General features: G+C 38.6%; 1 protein-coding gene across 4 annotated transcripts in view; it reads left to right on the top strand.

Moving 5' to 3' along the window:
- The window catches only part of LOC143041767 (E3 ubiquitin-protein ligase AMFR-like), a 339,879-nt gene that overhangs the window by 27,234 nt on the left and 292,789 nt on the right, over positions 1-19,856 (top strand). For 3 of the 4 annotated variants that reach the window (XM_076213801.1, XM_076213798.1, XM_076213799.1), the window contains one exon: positions 16,823-16,975. The exons of the other annotated variant lie outside the window; for it this stretch is intronic. In XM_076213801.1, coding sequence (XP_076069916.1) covers positions 16,823-16,975 — 153 coding nt within the window. The remainder of the gene's footprint in view (positions 1-16,822; positions 16,976-19,856) is intronic. 4 annotated transcript variants of the gene reach the window in all.

The raw sequence follows: 19,856 nt of genomic DNA, 5'->3' as shown, positions 1-19,856 counted from the left end.
AGGTAGAATATAGATTGAGAGAAGCAAGTAAATGCCTTGGTGGATTAAAAAGTGTAATGAGAAATAGACATCTGGGAATGGATGCTAAGAGGAGGTTATATGAAGGAGTGATTGTGCCAACAGCAATGTACGGGGCAGAAACATGGAACATGAGAGAGGAAGAGAGAAGGAGTTTGAATGTGTTTGAGATGAGGTGTATGATAGAGGTTACTAGGCTAGATAGAGTGAGAAATGAGGAGGTGAGGAGGAGAACAGGGGTGGAAAAAGAGCTGGGAGATAGGGTTGATGGAAGAATATTAGGATGGTTTGGACACATGGAAAGAATGAGTGAATATGAGGGGGCATCCTAGGATGAGATGGATGGATGGGGTGAACGGGGCTTTACAAAAGAGGGGAATGTCTGTAGAGGAAGGACGGGAGAGGACAGAAGATAGGGGTGAATGGAGAAGGGTTGTGTATAGATGAGGTTGTGATGCATGAGGGGGAGTGGGTGGGGGATGGGGGGTGAGGAAGTAAGTATGAGAAAAAATTTTGACGCAGCCCGAAGGGATTTCTCCCCATCTTCTCCTTTCCTGCATGAGGGGATGGAGTGGGGGGTCGCCGAATTTATGAAGCGGCCTTGCTGTGGATGTGCTGTGTCTTGCGACACTGTTTCTGACTCAGGGCAGTGGACAGGATGCAGTGATGACCCATCATCCAGGAGGTGCCAAGATAGGAGGGAGGGAGGAGAGTGGAATATATGGGAAATGAAATGGGTGGGAGTGATTTCTGTGCCTTTTTTTTTTTTTGGCTACCCCCCGTGTAAGGGGGAAAAAGCCTTTGGTATATGTATGTACCATTACTGTCAAATCCAGAAAATTCTTTTTCACTGTCATCATAACATTCAAACAACCTTATTATTTGTTCATCAATTAACACATCATCATTGGTCATTTCATAGTAGTCATTCAGCTCGTCATCACTTATGTTAGGTTCATCTTCATCCTCATTTGTGCTTGTGGTTGAAGCAACCAAATCCTCATATAACATGTCTTCACTTCCATCCATGGCATTTGAGATGCAACATTTTTTGAAGGAGTTGATAATTAAACTCTATCCAGGTTTTTTTTAGTGCACCACCTTTAGTAAATTCCTTTTCACCAGATATTATCCAAGATGTCCACAATTTCTCAATGTAAATCTTGAAAGGTTTATTTACTGAAACGTCAAGTGGCTGCAGAACAGAAGTGCAACCACCCCGAATGACTGCTTCCCTTGTGCGGTATTCCTTCAGCATAACTTTTTTTTTAACTTTAACACTCACAGCATTGTGACTTAAATATGCCCCAGACTAGAAGACTTCTGGGTTTGAGCAAGACCCCTGGCCTTTTCATCTACACTTCATCCAACCAAACTTTTGTTAGGTTTTCATCCATCCATCCCATAGGATGTACTTTCACAATTACATCTGGTGGAAAAGATTCCTTTGGCATATTCTTCCTTTTGAAGATAACCATTGGATGAATCTTTTTTCCATCAGCTTGGTAGGCTAGCACAACAGTAAAATGCTGCTTCTCATGTCCTGTAGTTTTTACTGTAACATTTTTACTTCCCACTCTGCCTGTAATACTGTTTCCTGGCATGTCAAAATACATGGGAGTTTCATCCATGTTTCCAATATTTCCTAGGAAAAATTAAAAAAATCTATGCTCCTTCAGAACAAATTTTGCAAAATTATGAACTTTTTGCTCAATGTCTTTTGACAGTTTTTGAGCAATACTGGTTTGTTGCCATAATGTCAATCCAGATCTATTTATGAACCTTGTACACCACCCTGCCGAAGATTTAAATTATGTAGAATGATATTTTGGTGTTAGCTGAAGGGCTTTGGTTCTTATTGAAAGTCTATTCTCAATAAGGTCATTATTTCTGAGGTCTACAACCCAATCAAACAATTCTTTTTCAAGACTTTGGTATGGAGATACTGAAAACCTTGCTGCTTTCTTGAATTTTGGCATTTCTTTAAGCTGATGTTTCTGTTTTCTCCATCCCCTCACTACCTTTTCTGAAACCTCTAACTCCCTTTCTGCAAACCTGTTTCCATGTTCTGCATAATCCACCACTTTCAGCTTAAAACCTACTCTGTCGCTCTTTGTTTCCATGTTCTGCGTAATTCACCACTTTCAGCTTAAAACCTACTCTGTCGCTCTTTCTCTTACAGGTACTCATGATTAGGGTTTGCAGTTATTAGGCCTAAAACTTCATGTGATATACCATAGATCTAGCAGCACGGTAGGCCTAATGGAGGTTTACAAAAATAATAATTTTATATCACAAAAATCATATGTTTATTTAAGTTACATTATGCTACGAAAACATAATTTGTACACGTAAAGAAATGCAGCCATGGGTGAAACAGGTGATGTATGTTCACATGGTAAACAAAGGGTCAAGGTCACATTGCTCATAAACACTAAAACATATGAAAATGTTGGAAAAGAGAATATGTAATAATTTTATTGTAATTGATATATGATTATCTTGCAGCAATAGTTCAGTTTAAAGCAGCGAGTTGGTAGGAACTTTTGATATATATATGTATATATATATATATATATATATGTATATATATATATATATATATATATATATATATATATAAGTAAAGGGGGGGGGAGCAGGTTCTCAGTAATACACGTGGAGTTAAAAATGACAGCATTGTTGTAGTTGTTCAGTTTTGTCTTCGTATTCTCGATTTTCCTGATAAGAGATTTTCCATTGACTGGGTGGATTGAAACTAGGTCTCTATATTCTTCCATTTGTTCTTATTTGATATCAACGTTTCGTCTTAAACAAGACATTATCAAGATATAACTGAAATAACAAAAATTACATGGTAACAGTAAAGGTACTAGACAATAACAAGATATAACTGAAATAACAAAAATTACATGGTGACAATAAAGGTACTAGACAATATCAAGACACAACTGAAATAACAAAAAATGACATGGTAACAGTAATAATAAAGGTGACAAATTTATAAAAATGAATATGGAGACTTACGTATTTAAAGAGAAGGAAGGGTGTGACAGAGCTGGGGATGACAGAAGTATATACTTCTGTCATCCCCAGCTCTGTCACACCCTTCCTTCTCTTTAAATACGTAAGTCTCCATATTTATTTTTATAAATTTGTCACCTTTATTATTACTGTTACCATGTAATTTTTTGTTATTTCAGTTGTGTCTTGATATTGTCTAGTACCTTTATTGTCACCATGTAATTTTTGTTATTTCAGTTATATCTTGTTATTGTCTAGTACCTTTACTGTTACCATGTAATTTTTGTTATTTCAGTTATATCTTGATAATGTCTTGTTTAAGACGAAACGTTGATATCAAATAAGAACAAATGGAAGAATATAGAGACCTAGTTTCAATCCACCCAGTCAGTGGAAAATCTCTTATCAGGAAAATTGAGAATACGAAGAAAAAACTGAACAACTACAACAATGCTGTCGTTTTTAACTCCAGGATATACTTCTGTCATCCCCAGCTCTGTCACACCCTTCCTTCTCTTTAAATACATAAGTCTCCGTATTTATTTTTATAAATTTGTCACCTTTATTATTACTGTTACCATGTAATTTTTTGTTATTTCAGTTGTGTCTTGATATTGTCTAGTACCTTTATTGTCACCATGTAATTTTTGTTATTTCAGTTATATCTTGTTATTGTCTAGTACCTTTACTGTTACCATGTAATTTTTGTAATTATTGTTATTTCAGTTATATCTTGATAATGTCTTGTTTAAGACGAAACGTTGATATCAAATAAGAACAAATGGAAGAATATAGAGACCTAGTTTCAATCCACCCAGTCAATGGAAAATCTCTTATCAGGAAAATCGAGAATACGAAGAAAAAACTGAACTACAACAATGCTGTCGTTTTTAACTCCACGTGTATATATATATATATATATGTATATGCATATATATATATATATATACACACATATACATATATATATATATATTTATATATTTACACACATATATACCCCGTCTGGGGTATTGGCTGCTACCCGTCTGGGGTATTGGCTGCTTGTTATTGTGGCAAAGTAGCATGCAGTCGATACTTTAGGGTCTATATGGGGCGCCCCTACGGACCAGAGCCACACATCATTTTGTCTATGATAGAAGAAAACTCTGTTCATAGAGAAATGATGACACTTTTATACTACAACTGTCCCTCCGTTATGCTGTCCTGTACCATTTCTCTGAGTATTCTCTTTCTGTGATGGGGGAATTCCCTGTGGTGGGGGAAAAGAATACTGCCACCAAGTATTCCCACTTGGATCGTAAGAGGCGAGAAGAAAGGGACGGGGATTGGGACTAGGCATCCTTCTCCCTGTAGCCCCATGGGGCCTATCTCCTAAAAATAAAAGTGAAGGCATAAGGGGTGCTGGAGGGCCTCGGACCAGCACCCTAAGGTTTGGGTCTTTTAATGTGCGTGGATGTGGTACAGATGAGAGTAAAAGGGAAGAGATAGGTAGTATGTTTGTGAGAAGATGGATGTGTTGGCTTTGAGTGAAATTAAGTTGAAAGGGAAGGGTGAGTGTAAGTTTGGGAGTGTAAGTGGGAGGTTATCAGGAGTGAAGAGAGGGCGAGGGAGGGAAGGGGTGGCTATTCTAGTAAGTGAGGAGATAGGTAAACAGGTAGTGGAGTGGAAGGAGGTTTCCTCAAGGATAATGTGGATGAAGGTGAAACTGGGAAAGGAGATGTGGGTCTTTGTAAGTGCATATGGGCCTGGCAGTGAGAAGAGCGTAGAAGAAAGGGAGGCCTTTTGGATAGATTTAAATGAGTGCATAGAGGATTTAGGAAGAAATGTCAATGTAATAGCACTGGGAGACCTTAATGCTAGGGTGGGAAATGGTCCAATCGATGGAGTGGTTGGGAAATGTGGAGTTCCAGGAAAGAATCGTAGTGGAGAATTGATGGTGGAAATGTGTCTAGAAAGAGAGTTGATGATAGCAAATACAGTGTATCGGAAGAAAGTCAAGCATAAGTACACATGGGAGAGGGTGGTGGAGGGAAGGGTGGTAGATAGAGCGCTAATGGATTATGTAGTGGTAAATAGGATTATGATAGGAAGAGTTAAGGATGTACATGTGCTAAGGGGAGAGGGTGGGGGAATATCAGATCATTTTTTGGTGGAAGGTAAGTTGAGAGTGGAGGATAGATGGAGAAAGAGGAAAGGGACAAAAGGTAGGGAGGTTCTTAGAGTGAACTCCTTGAAGGAAAAGGAGAAGGAGTACGGAAAGAAGCTGAAGGAGGAGTGGGAGGGAGTAAAGGATAGAGTGGAGATGGGTGTGGAGGAGGAATGGGGATGGTTCAAGGAGGGAGTCATAAAGTGTGCAAGGATGGTGTGTGGAACAAGAAGGACAGGGGGAAATAGAAGAAAGGGTAGTGAATGGTGGGATGAGGAAACAAAGAAGGTTGTAGAAGAGAAGAAGCGAGCATTCACAGATTGGTTACAAAAGAGGACGAGGGAGTCATATGAGAGGTACAAAGAAAAGAAAAGAGAAGTAAAGCAAAAGGTAAAGGTTGCAAAGAGGAGAGCAGATGTGAAATGGGGTGAGAGTATGACAGAAAATTTTGAAAGTAATAAAAAGATGTTTTGGAAAGAAATTAAGAGAGGAAGAGGAGGCGAATCAAGTAGAGAAGGAAAGGTAAAAGGTGCAGATGGAGAGATGATAATGGAAGAGAAGGCAGTAAGGGGAAGATGGGCAGAATATTTTAGGGAGTTGTTAAATGTGAAGGAGGATAGGGAAGGAAAGATAGCTGCAGTGGGAAATGCGAAGAAAATGTGAGTGATGAGTGAGGAGAATGGAGGAGAAATAAGGAAGGATGAGGTGAAGGCAGTTGTTAAGATGATGAAAGCAGGTAAGGCACCTGGACTGGATGGATGCCATGCAGAATGTCTCAAAAAGGGAGGTCAAGTGATGGTGGACTGGCTGGTGAGGTTATTTAACCCTTAACAGGTAAAGTGGGGTCAGACAGACCCCATACTTTTTTGTTTTTTAATTTCAATATACTAATATATTACATACAGATATGTACTCCCATATACCTTCTTGATCAGTGGAGTAGTTTAATGGGGTGATAGGGTCATTCCTGAATCTTGCTCTATATAAGCTTTATAGAGCTTTTGAGCCCATCTGATCCACTTTACTTGAGGTGTGAGTACCGTGGGGTCAGTCAGACCCCACTTTACCTGAGGTGTGAGTAGCGTGGGGTTTGTCAGACCCCACTTTACCTGAGGTTTGTTCATGTCATATAGATGTTTTATCATTTATACTTATGGGTAAATAATAATTTCTTCTTTTTTATCAACAGAAAAACATGCATCCTAGTTTGATTTTATTTATTTATTTAATTTATTTAATTTATTTATCTAATTTATTTAATTTGTTTATTTAATTTATTCCATTTTCCCTCTTTTGATTACATTAATTTTTATCACAATGTTTAATTTCTGTTCTGGTAATGTGAGTTTCTTTTCATATGGTCACACTATACTCATATTATCATATAGCATGACATTCCGCCACATTTTATTTGATTGATTTATCCTTCCCTCTTTTGTTCAAATTTAATTTGTATCACATATTTTGTATCACATATGAATACTTAATATTTTCTGTTCTGTTAATATGTTTCTTCTCACAACAAGATCACACTATTCTCATATCATCATAAAATGTGACATCTCGCCACATTTTAGGGCACCTCAGTCACTCTATTCCCACACATACAGCTGTAATTTATTTCATCCTTCCCCTCTTTTAGTTCAAATTTAATTTGTATCACATATTTTGTATCACATATAAATGTTTGATATTTTCTGTTCTGTTGATAATATGTTTCTTCTCACACTATTCTCATATCATCATAAGATGTGACATCTCGCCACATTTTAGGACACCTCAGCCACTCTATTCCACACATGCATCTGGTTCTCATCTATCCCCCTTGTACAAGATCTTTTGAAAAATTATGGGCTCACATATGTAGGCACACTGAGGGACAAGAAGCCACAACTACCAGCTCTGATGACAGACAAGACGGTCATCAGAAAAGGGTGCACGGCTTTCCTCTTTGACACAACCATGGCACTTGTGTCACATTTACCTGACAAGAAGAAGAAAAAAATTGTGCAGTTGATCTCCTCAATGCACCAACAACCTGTTATGGATGACTGTGGGAAGCCAGAAATCATCTTGTATTATAACAACACAAAAGGAGGGGTTGACGCGTTTGATCAAATGTGTGCCCGATATACGTGCAGCCGAATAACCAAACGGTGGCCTTTGTGCATAATGTACGGACCGGTCAACGCCGCCGGTGTCAACTCCTATATCACCTGCAATGAAATGAGGAAACGTGATGGACAGGCGGAACTTTCATCACGCCGGAAGTATCTGATTGAGCTGGCAGAAGAGATGATACGGCCATGGGCAGAGGAGAGGATGAACTTCAAGGGGATGCACAAAAGTACTTTGATGACCATCAGAACGGTCTTTGGCATGAACATGCCCCATCAGCAAGCGGATACCTCTTCTATGAGAAAGCGATGTGCCTTGTGTGACCGGAAGTCTGACAGGAAGACCAAGAACTACTGCCTACACTGCAAAAGACCAGTGTGTCAGGACCATTCAACCCCCATCTGCGATTACTGCAATTAGATTCTTCAGTATCACAAATTCCACTTTCAGTATATCCAATAAAATATGTTCTTCATTATCACTAGCCTTATGTATGAATTGCTCGACTCATGTCCTCTCAAGAAAACTCAAAACCCTCTGAGACCACAAACTTCCGTCAACGAAGGATGGGGTTTTGCTGAGTCAGGGTAGGAGTGCTTAGAGCCATAAAAACTTATAAATGATAAACTTAGATACCATTAAAAGCTTATAGATTGTTTGCTGGACCTAGTATCAACCTTCCCTGAAAATTTCATTAAAACCAGTCCATAATTTTTGCGTAAAATTGGTCAAAGTCAAAATAATCACCTCGTTTTTTTTTTCTTCAGATTTCATGGTTTATGAAACACATTTATTATTCATTTGTTGTAGCTCTGCTTTTCCTTAAAGATAGTTGGGACATTGGTCTCTACAAAATGATGATGACCAACCGCTTCATGTTTCATGCTTTCAGTCAAGCGCCCTCTGAAGTCAACAATATCTTATTTTTCATAATTTTTTTTGTAATTTTCATTAAGATATATGTCTAACAATTATAGTCACTTTTAAGCATGTAAATGGAAGAATATAAGTTGAAGTACATATGTTTTGATTTCTATGTCAATAAATGCAGTAGAAGTATTTTATTTTTATTTTTTGTGTTTGGGGTCTGTCAGACCCCGCTTTACCTGAATCGTTTGTCAAAAAGACCTTTACCTGTTAAGGGTTAATGTTTGCTGGAGAGAGGGTAGAGTACCGGAGGACTGGAGGAGTGCCTGTATAGTTCCTCTTTACAAGGGAAAAGGGGACAAGTGTGAATGTAGTAGTTTCAGAGGGATTAGCTTGTTAAGTGTAGTTGGGAAGGCTTATGGGAGGATCTTGATTGAGATGATTAGGAGAGGAACAGAAGGAGTAATTGGTGAGGAACAGTGTGGATTTAGGACAGGTAGAGGTTGTGTAGATCAGATCTTTGTGGTAAGACAGATATGTGAGAAAGCTATAGGAAAGGGGAAGGATGTTTTTTGGGCTTTTATGGATCTGGAAAAGGCTTATGATAGGGTAGACAGAAAGGCACTGTGGGAGGTTATGCAGATTTATGGGATAGGAGGAAAGCTTCTAGGAGCTGTCAAGAGTTTTTATGAGAGTAGTAGAGCTTGTGTCAGGATTGGAAATGGAGAGAGTGAGTGGTTTGAGGTAAAGGTGGGACTTCGTCAAGGATGCATTATGTCGCCCTGGCTGTTCAACTTATACATGGATGGGGTGGTGCAAGAGGTGAATGCAAGGGTAGTGGGTAAGGGATTGGAGATGGTTAAAGAAAATGGAGAAAAGTGGATGGCACTGGGCTTGTGGCAGGATCGGAGGAGGGATTGAGGAAGTTGGTGGCAGAGTTTGGGAGAGTATGTGATAGAAGAAAGCTAAAGATAAATGTGGGTAAAAGTAAGGTGATGAGATGTACAAGGGGTGAAAGTGGCAGTAGACTGGAAGTGAACATTAAGGGAGAGCGACTGGAGGAAGTGGATAGTTTTAGATACTTGGGTGCAAATGTAGCAGGAAAAGGTGGAGTGAAGGTGGAGGTAGAATGTAGATTGAGAGAAGCGAGTAAATGCCTTGGTGGATTAAAGAGTGTAATGAGGAATAGACATTTAGGAATGGATGCGAAGAGGAGACTGTATGAAGGAGTGATTGTGCCAACAGCACTGTATGGGGCAGAAACTTGGAACATAAGAGAAGAGAGAAGGAGTTTGAATGTGTTTGAGATGAGGTGTCTGAGAAGTATGATGGGGGTTACTAGGCTAGATAGAGTGAGAAATGAGGAGGTGAGGAGGAGAACAGGGGTGGAAAAGGAGCTGGGAGATAGGGTTGATGAAAGAATATTAGGATGGTTTGGACACATGGAAAGAATGAGTGAAGAAAGGCTAGTAAAAGAGGTATGGAAGGCAGATGTGGAGGGAGTGAACATGAGGGGACGTCCTATGATGAGATGGATGGATGGGGTGAAGGGGGCTTTGGGGAAGAGGGGAATGTCTGTTGAGGAAGGACGGGAGAGGACAGAAGACAGAGGTGAGTGGAGAATGGTTGTATATGGATGATGTTGTGATTGCATGAGGAGGAATGGGCGGGGATGGGGGTGAGTTATGTATGAGCAAATTTTGACGCAGCCGGAAGAGATTTCTCCCCGTCCTCTCCTTATATGCAAGGGGGGACGGAGAGGGGGGGTCGCCGATTAAATGAAGCGGCCTTGCTGTGGATGTGCTGTGTCTTGCGACACTGCTTCTGACCCAGGGCAGTGGGCAAGGTGCAGGGATGACCCGTCATCCAGGAGGTGCTCAGATGAGAGGGAGGGTGGGAGGGGTGTGGAGTGTATTTAGGGATGAAATGGGTGGGAGTGTTTTTATGCCTTTCCCTTTTTGGCTACCTCCCTTGAAAGGGGGAAAAAGCCTTGGTATATGTATGTATGTATGTATAAATATATATATATATATATATATATATTATGCATACAAAAGGCCTGAAAAGCTTTCTGATGCATATTGTGCAAACACCACAGAAATTCCATGTCATTGTGACATTGAAATCACCAGTTAATGTGACTTCGGTGACAGAGTAGTGCTGTCCCTCATTATTGTCAAGTGGATAGGTAGCACCTCTGTTTTTGGCAAAATATTTAGTTAAAAAAAGTGCAACCTATACACGAGTATATACAGTAACTGAGATTGAATAAGAAGAACTGGGGGAATGGGGGGAGGGAGGGAGAGAGGAAGGGAGGTAGGGGGGAAGGGGGTCACTGAATACTAAAAAAGGTTAAGAAGGTGAACCAATTGTCTGGGAACAGGAAATGTTAAGGATAAGATGGAACAATTGGCTGGGTGAAGGACATTAACTCACAACTGAGAAACAAAAGGAAGAAAATAAGGGTGAGTAATTGTCCACCGAGGTTGGACAACGACTTCGCGAGGAAAAAAGGGGATTTTGGAAGGCAACTAGGGATAGCTTAAAATTTTGTTGGCAATGGATATTAAAGGAATAAGGTAGGGTGACATATTAAACATGCCCCTGTTTTGTTCAGTTGTATTGGTTCCTTTTGGTTCCTTGTATGATGGCAGCATCCAAAAAATTTCTAAGTTTATTGTCAGGTTCATGTACCAGAAGTTCTGCATTTTCCCAGTCCATCAAATGGTTGCTATTGTTCCTGTGTGCAACACATACCGGTATATTGTTGGTGACATCATGGCAGACATCATATCAGTGTTTTTGTATCCAGGTTTTTAGATTGCTTGATATTTCCACAATATAGGATTTTTCACATTATGAGCATGGAATCCAATAAGCACAGGCTTTATTGTCTGGCATTTTGCCAATGTTTATTCTAATCCTTGTGATGTCTATAATTGTCCTACTAGTCTGGCACGCTACTTCCAAGTTGGTGGTTTTTAAAATACGAGTCAGGTTGGTGGTGATGTTGCTGGTTGGTAACATAAGATGTTTGGCTGCCCCACCCTGTTGCCAATGGCCTTCCAGAATCTTAATGGCCTGTTTTCTGCATTTATCTACAAGGAAATTCAGTAATTTTAATTTTTTAAAAAGTTTCCTTGATATACCAGCACTCTTCTTCTAAATATTCTTCACTGAGTGCCCTAAGGAAGAAGCTTATCACTACTCCTTTCTTGACCCAGATGTCATGATGGGAGTAGAAATTGATTAAATCATTCTTGTTAGTGGGTTTGAAAAAGTTGTAACAAGTGAAACGTCTTCATAATCAAATTTCTGTGCTCACATGGCATTTATATTGATAGACTTGTCAGCAACTGCCAAAGAAAACAGGTGATGCCACTTAAGTTACCAAAGAAAATAGTGTGCCACTGTGATTACCAAAAAATAACAGACATTGCCACTAGCACTCATGAGCAACTTTTAGCAAAATGCACTATATACCCGCATGATCTTAAGATCACAAACAACTAATCATGACCTGTGAACCACTGTAACTAAATGGGCCAAACACACCGATAATAAAGACAAAAAAAAATATGCCAAAATAAATGTTGAAATTAATCCAACCAAAAAAATTATTCTGTGACATAATCAGCCATCCAAACATGTGTGTAGTATTCCTCTGAGGACACTGAAGATCCTCCCAATTGCTCTGTATCAACCACCAGTGGCTCCACATGTCATTCAGAACAGAATTTACCATTCAAATCATTACCTGCATCTTCAGATGGGGACGCCACAACCAGATGAACATCCAACACATGTCTTGGCACACCATTAACAGATATATCATTTCAAGTTCACGTGAGCAACAATTCCCCTGCCCCACTGAGTGGTACAACATGCATCAGGTGGCTCTACCCAAACCTTTTTTGCCATGTTAATCAGCAGGCTATCATTTTGGTATCATCCTCCCTTGTAGGGTTTACCAAAGGATATTTCCATTCATAGGTGTACACAGAATGCTGCAATACAGACAACTTGTCCAGATCTTGATAAACTGTTATACCAATGTACTGCCTCAGTGGGAGAGATTCCTCCCCTCCCAGCAATAGCCTTAATGGTCCTGTGGTGCCTCTCAACTATTCCATTCCCTTCTGGTCAATAAACAGCTCTAAATGCTATATAAATTTTCCACTGATGCTACATGTCTCCTAAACACTGTGATCAAAAGGCTGTACTGTTGTCTGTCAATAACTCATCAACTGGACCTCTTTCCATAAAGATGTCCAATTCTGCTGTAATACATTGTCCATGTTCTCATGTCAATTTTCTCCATATTGGAAAACAATCTGGGCCACAGTCACCCATGGATGAATATGGATTCCCCATGTAATGAGTTACGTTACAGACCAGGCATCGCCAGTTATACCCATTGCTAAGTTTACCTACCTTGTGCACTACAGGAGCAGGATCAATTGACTGACATCAGTCACAGTACTTCATAACCCTCTTCATGGAATCTCAAGAGACTTCCTGATCCAACTTTTTGGCCAGATATAAGGATCTGTCTACTCCCATTTGGTGTTTGTTGTGCACCTCTTGGATTTACCAAAGCACCAGTGCACATGTGTGCATGTCCAACATTGCCAACTTCAACATTCACTAACCAATTCCTTTTAATCTGGTCAATACATCAGCTCTGTTCTTCTCTGGAGGTTTCAATGACACAGCAATATTCAACAATCTCCTTCAGATTCCTTGAACATCATTTGATAATCATTTCGGTAGTTCCCATTGTGTCATTGTGTGAACACCCTTCTGAGCACTTATCACAGTTTTCAACCACGTTCCAACCATTGTTGAATCAATCCTCAACTCTGTAGATGTAAGATCCCATCTAACAGCCAAATTCACCCCTTTCAACACAGCTTCCAATTCTGCAACATTAATGTCATTGAAATAATTGTTTTCATAGCCAAGTGTTATCTTCAACAACCATGGCATCTGACCATATTTAATGTAGGGCACCCTCTTGCTCCCTCTTACAGGATCTTCTAGCTTTACTTTCTCAATGACTTCCTTAATCATCGACATTGTCTGTTCATCAACAAAATCCTCCCAACATGATCCTCCAGCTCTTCTCTTGATAAAACTACATATGACATGTAACCATCCTGCTGTGGGAAAATATGCCACCAATGAATCACAAACAGAGAACAGCTCTCTCTTTATAAGTGTTTTGCCCACTTCAGGCACCTCATTACCTTCATGGAACATAACCTATCTTTCAACTTTTGGCACTTGTAACCCTGAAGCATCTCTTCCACTAGGCAACTTAGGGGACTTGTTATCAATCCAAATGTATTCAGGTGTCTAAAAATTTCATCAGCAGAAACTTTTGTCTCATCCACAAGAATGTCATCATTGTATGGGGTAATCACTTTCTTAATTTTTTCATCCTTGCTTAAGACATCCTTCAAAATCTTTGACATAATATGGAGTGCTGAGTTCACTCCAAACCCCAAATAGGTCAGGCAAAATGTTTGACCCTTATAGTTAACTACAGGACTCTGAAGCAACAAGTTTCTTAAACTATGGACAAATTCTGGAGAATAAAGATATGACCGAAATGAGAAAATTCCCATACAAGTGTGGCAACACTGGACCAAGATATGGCAACACCAGATGTGTTCGGCACTTTAGAATATTTTTTTTTAATGATAACAATAGTATATTAATACTGTCCTATGATTAAGGCATAGTTGTATGATTGTGTTTATTTACAGTCATGCTAACTACCAACAACTGCCAACAACTCTGATGATATTCTTTTTAGTTAATATTGGCATAGATAAAGTATTTGTGCCATAGTTTATTGTTTCTGTAATTTTTAAAGCATTTGGCTGTATCAATATTAAGATTAGATGTGATACACTACCAACAACTCAGAGCTCAAAGCAAGTTTCGAGACACTATGAACTGCCCCATAGTTTGAGTTGTCAGTCAAGTCAGCATATGATAAAATATTATAGATATTAACTAAAGAAAAAGTGAACGTGATGGGAGTTAACTGTAGTAAGGTAACTGCCTAGTAGCTCAGGTTTTTTCTGTAAGATTAAAATATATTCATACAAGACAATGTATTTAGGCCTAGTCCTACTCCTACTAAACATTCAAGATTGGTCCATCCTCAGACTTCCGTTAGTTCATCCTCCACATCAAACAACAACAAACATGGTGTCTTAAAGCTTGTGTTGAGCTATGCGTTGTTGGTAGTGTATCACAACTTGAATCTCAATATTGATATGCCCAATGATTTAAAACTTAGATACAATAAAATATAGCACAAATTATTTTTACCAATACTAACTAAAAACAATGGATATCATTAAAGTTGACAATAGTTGTCAGTGATAAGTATAAGCCTTTATTTATGTACATTACATTCAACACACAGAACCCACTGATAAAGAGCTTTAACGGATCAGTAGTGCCCCCTTAATCTGTAGTTTCAAGGTTCTTCTCTTTATCAACTCATAGTTGTAGATAGACTGACTGCAAGTCAGTAATTGATACATTCTCACCTAAGACACAATGTCTTACTACAGATGTCAATCACCTCATCACCTGTGTGACATTTGACATTAACATTTAGTTCACAAAATCAAGCATAGGTCTTGTATTGTTTTTTGTAGATTGATCTACAGCCATCAGAGCAAGAATACATGTTTTAACTTCTTTCTTCCAAGGCACTAAAATCTCTTCTGCACATCTGTCAACTTTCCTCTCAAACTGTTCTTTTTTCTTCCCTTTAAGCCTCTTATCATAACTTATTATTCAGTTCCACAGGTTTATCACTCTTCCACAACCACTTCACTGTCCACTTCTGTCTGTCAAACCTGGCATGAAAATCTGAATTTTCAATGACAACTTTCACATAATTTCCATCAGCCACAGTGACCTGTTTAATCCCTTGACTTACTTATACCACACCAGTGGAACCAGAATACAGGTAGTCATCGACTTACAACCTATGCAACTAATGACTGATCGAATTTATGGCCACGAGATAGTGCAATAATATTTAACATTTGATAGAGTAATAGAATTGCAATGTTATACCTGGCAGTGCAGTACAATTACTCCGCACGCTGCGAGACGCTAGTACGATAGTTTTGGCAGGCTGCCGGGAGCGTCAGCATCCCAGCCAGCTAAATATTCTTTCATTTTGTTTGTTTGAAGTAAAATGTGTCCTAATTTTGCATTGCATTTTGTATTTCTATACATTTTGCAATTAATCAAATGTTACAGTAAAACTTTTTTTATGCCTAGGCTAGTTTGTTATCGATAACAATATGTTTGGTACAGTATGTAAACGAAAAGAATGTGTTTTGAAATAAAAATGTTCCTAATTTTGCCTTGCATTTTGTATTTTTATATGTTTTGCAATTAATAAAATGTAACAGTAAAACTGTGGGGCTGCACAGTTTTACTGTTACATTCAGGAGGTGCTAAGATAAGAGGGAGGGTGGAGGGGTGTGGAGTGTATTCAGGGATGGAATGGGTGGGAATGATTTTATGCCTTTTTCTTTTTGGCTACCCCCCTCGTAAGGGGGAAAAAGCCTTGGTATATGTATGGTATATGTAACAGTAAAACTTGTTTTTATACCTAGTCTGTTGTCGATAACAATATGTTTGGTACAGCATTTTGTATTTTTATGTTTTGCGATTAATAAAATGTAACAGTAAACTTTGTTTATGCCTAGTCTGTTGTTGATAACAATATTTTCGGTACAGTACGTAAGCGAAAAGAATGTGTTTTGAAATAAAAAAAAATCCTAATTTTGCCTTGCAATGATTTTAGTGTAACCAACAAATAGTATTTGCAGGTCAAAGACTTTATTCAGTATGCGTAGGCCTAGGCTATGTTTCCTAACGAAAATTATAAAAAAGTTAATGAATATTAAACAACATAGCTCAAAGATAATAAGATTTCATTCAGTCTGCATATATTTCCTAAAGAAAGTCTGATGGTAAAATAATAAAAAGGTTAAAAAATACAGTATTAAATATCATAGGTCAAAGATGATAGGATTTTATTCAGTATGCTTAGGCCTAGGGTACGTTTCCCAAAGAAAATCAGATAAAATTATAAAAAGGTTAAAAAAATACTATACAACCTAGTTAAAAAATGCTAAGATCATTTCAGTATGCTAAATATAATATACAATATATATATAAAGTAACAAAAATAATATTTAAAGGGTAAAATATATATAAAGGGTAATATATACTGTATATATATAAAGTCCGACTTGTGTCCAGATCAGCTTATGACCTGTCTGTCAGAACCGAACTCGGTCGTAAGTTGACGACTACCTGTATAACTTTCCGCAACTGACAATGACACCTCCCAACTGGTCAATGACATCAACACGCACCACATCAACACCCAAAATTTGCCATGAATCAGAAGCTATTAATATCATATTCCAGTAGTTCTGTTGTATAGAATTTTTCCTGTAAATTAGCTGAGAGAATGTTCTGCAGCAGTAAAATTATGAAATTTACTAGGATAAAAGTAGACTTACTTATAATGTATTATTCTTATTGTTTATCTATTTTTTTATTTATTTATTTTTTTATTTTTCTCCATTGCAGCTATCTTTCTCACCTACCACACCTCGTCGAACTCATGTGCGGCTTTTAGGATTGCTGGGCATAATCCTCAGTCTAGCAACCTTTTGCCTCCTCATATGTGTAGTTGTAGGCTGCCATGCTGGAATTAATACCTTTGCATTCATGGCTGCAGAGGTATGTAGATCCATTAAGGAATTTTACATTTATGTTCCATAACAGCTAAAATATAACAACATTTGCATGTGTCTAATGTCCAATAACTTCAGGGACAAACTTGTGGTGAAACCAGGAGTGAAAAATATGCTTGTTCATCCACCCACTGCTTTGCTTATCATAACAAGGAAATGATTCATGTTATTGAATGCTTTTGAGGCATTATATTTTCTAGTCACTAACAAGAGTGCCAGCAGTATTAGAACACAGCAGTACAGTCACTCAATCTTTGTTTTTCTTGAAGCTTGTCGGAACTTTTTCTAATGGGCCAACCAGTGGCATATCATGCATCATTTTGCAATACAGTGCAATTTCGTCTGCTTTATAGATGAACACGGGTTCAACATCATGTTCACTGATCAAGTCATAAATTTATTAACAAATTTGTCTGCTGGGGTATTGGCTGCATGTTATTGTGGTAAAGTAGCATGCAACTGATACTTTAGGGTCTATATAAGGCACCCCTATGGACCAGAGCCAAAGATCATTTTGTCTGTGATAGAGGAAGTCTCTGTTCATAGAGAAATGATGACACTTTTATTATTCTGTGACTGCCCCTCTGTTATGCTGGCCCCCCACCCCTTGTTACTGTCCTGTACCATTTCTCTGAATATTCATTTCCTTTTTTGCCTAACCCTGTGGTGGGGGAAAAGAATGCTGTCACCAAGTCTTCCCACTTGAGTTGTACAAGGCGACAAAAAACGGGATGGGGATAGGACTAGGAATACTACTACCTGTAGCCCCAAAGGGGACATTAAAATAAAAAAGTAAAGGCATAAGAGGGTCTAGGAGTTTTCCCACCAGTACCCTAAGGTTATGATCTTTTAATGTGTGTGGATGTGGTACAGATGAGAGTAAAAGGGAAGAGATAGACAGTATGTTTGTGAGAATAATGGTGGAAGTATTGGCTTTGAGTGAAACTAAGTTGAAAGGGAGGGGTGAGTGCAAGTTTGGGAGAGTAGTTAGGAGATTCTCAGGAGTGAAGAGAGGATGAGGGAGAGAAGGTGTGGCTATATTATTAACCACTTCCATATGGTGACGCCTACATAGGTGGCATGAGGAGCAAGTGGGTACTTGATGATGCCGACTTCGGCATCTTGATTATATTTATTGTAGTCGTACCTACATAATCTCCATTCTCTCTAAACTGGCTTCATCAATTTTCTATTGTTATCAAAATACACGGGTGAAAGAGAACGAACGATTGAGCACTGACTTTATTTTTTATAATGCGATTATTATGACGCAACATCGCACGTCGGGCAGCTAATGCTGCCAGACGTGCGATGTGCCCCGGAGTGAAGAGGTTAAGTGAAGAGATAGGTAAATGTGTGTAGTGGAATGGAAGGAGGTTTCATCAAGGTTAATGTGGATGAAGGTGAAGCTGGGAATGGATATTATGAGTTTTTGTAAGTGCATATGGGCCTGGTAGTGAGAAGAGTGTAGAAGAAAGGGAGGCTTTTTGGATAGATTTAAATGAGTGCATAGAGAGATTAGGGAGAAATGTCCATGTAGTTGTATTGGGAGACCTTAATGATAAACATGTCAATAAATTATTTGGAGAGCCTTATTACTTATAAAGATCAATGAAAGTGGCCTTCGACTACATAGATGAGGAGATGATAAAAAGAATAGTTGTTACACTGATAAGACCTAAGCTAGAATATGCTGCAACACTGTGAGCACCTAGCACAAAGAAGAACATAAGAAAATTAGAAAGAATCCAAAGAGCAGCGACAAAAATGGTACTTACACTGTCAAATTTGACATTAGAACAAAGATTGGAGAAATTACATCTGTCAACACTGGAACAAAGAAGAGAAAGAGGTGATTTGTTGACCATTTACAGAATTATGAAAGGTTTGGAAATTCTCCATAGAGATGACTTATTAAAGTGGGACAAAAGAGAAACAAGAGGACACAAAAAGAAACTGAAGAAATACAGCTACAGAAGAGATCTAAAAAAAAAAAAAGCTTCCCACATAGAGTGATTGATGTCTGGAACAAAATTAAACGGAGAAACAGTGAATGCCAGAACTAACACGATTTTAAGAATAAACTGGATGTGGAGAGATACAAAAATGGGTCACTACGAGCATAGCTTTCATCCTGTAAAATACAACTAGGTACAGTCGAACCTCGAAAACCTGGACGCCGAATGCCCGGACCCTCGTATGACCGGTCGAAATGAACAAAGGGCGGACTTTTCAAGCAAAGTTCCCTATTTGTCCGGTAGGTGGCAGCAACAGCCGTACACGTGTACTTAAACCCGGCCCAGTCAAGCCGCCACCAGGGCTGCCGTTTCGTAGAATTTTGTACCAAAACATAGTAAAATAGCGGCATGTGGCAACTGCACAAGGCCATGAGGAAATTTTTTCTACAGATCAGCGGGCCGTTAAAAACATTCAAAAACTCAAACTTTTGTTTAGAAATAATAGAACTAGTTATCAAATAATAAATGGTACATAAAAATATGACTTTTATTGGTAATTGTGTTACTTATAGAATATTATACCGCAAAAGATACGTTTTTACCGTGTAGAAAAAATTCTACGCTAAAGTTTCAGCTTTCTTTTAGCGATAATAATATAAAAAAATATTTTTTATATCTTACTGATTATGTTAGGGCATGGGGGCCTTATATACATTCAAGAATAAAAAACTAGAACCAACATTTTGTCAAAGTTTGACAAGTATATATCTTGCTATGAAAGTCTGTACACGCCCGAGAAAAATGTATGTCCCGGTATGGCAACACTCCCATTCTACACGGCAGTGTAGAAAACGCGGCAATCCTGGCCGCCACCACTGTCCCGCGTACATACCTTCCAATATTTACAGT

This window comes from Oratosquilla oratoria, chromosome 32, assembly GCF_046742065.1.
Source record: "Oratosquilla oratoria isolate Oo_2021 chromosome 32, ASM4674206v1, whole genome shotgun sequence".
Taxonomy (NCBI): domain Eukaryota; kingdom Metazoa; phylum Arthropoda; class Malacostraca; order Stomatopoda; family Squillidae; genus Oratosquilla; species Oratosquilla oratoria.
Note: the sequence above shows the minus strand (reverse complement) of the source record. Positions and strands in the feature narration are given on the sequence as shown.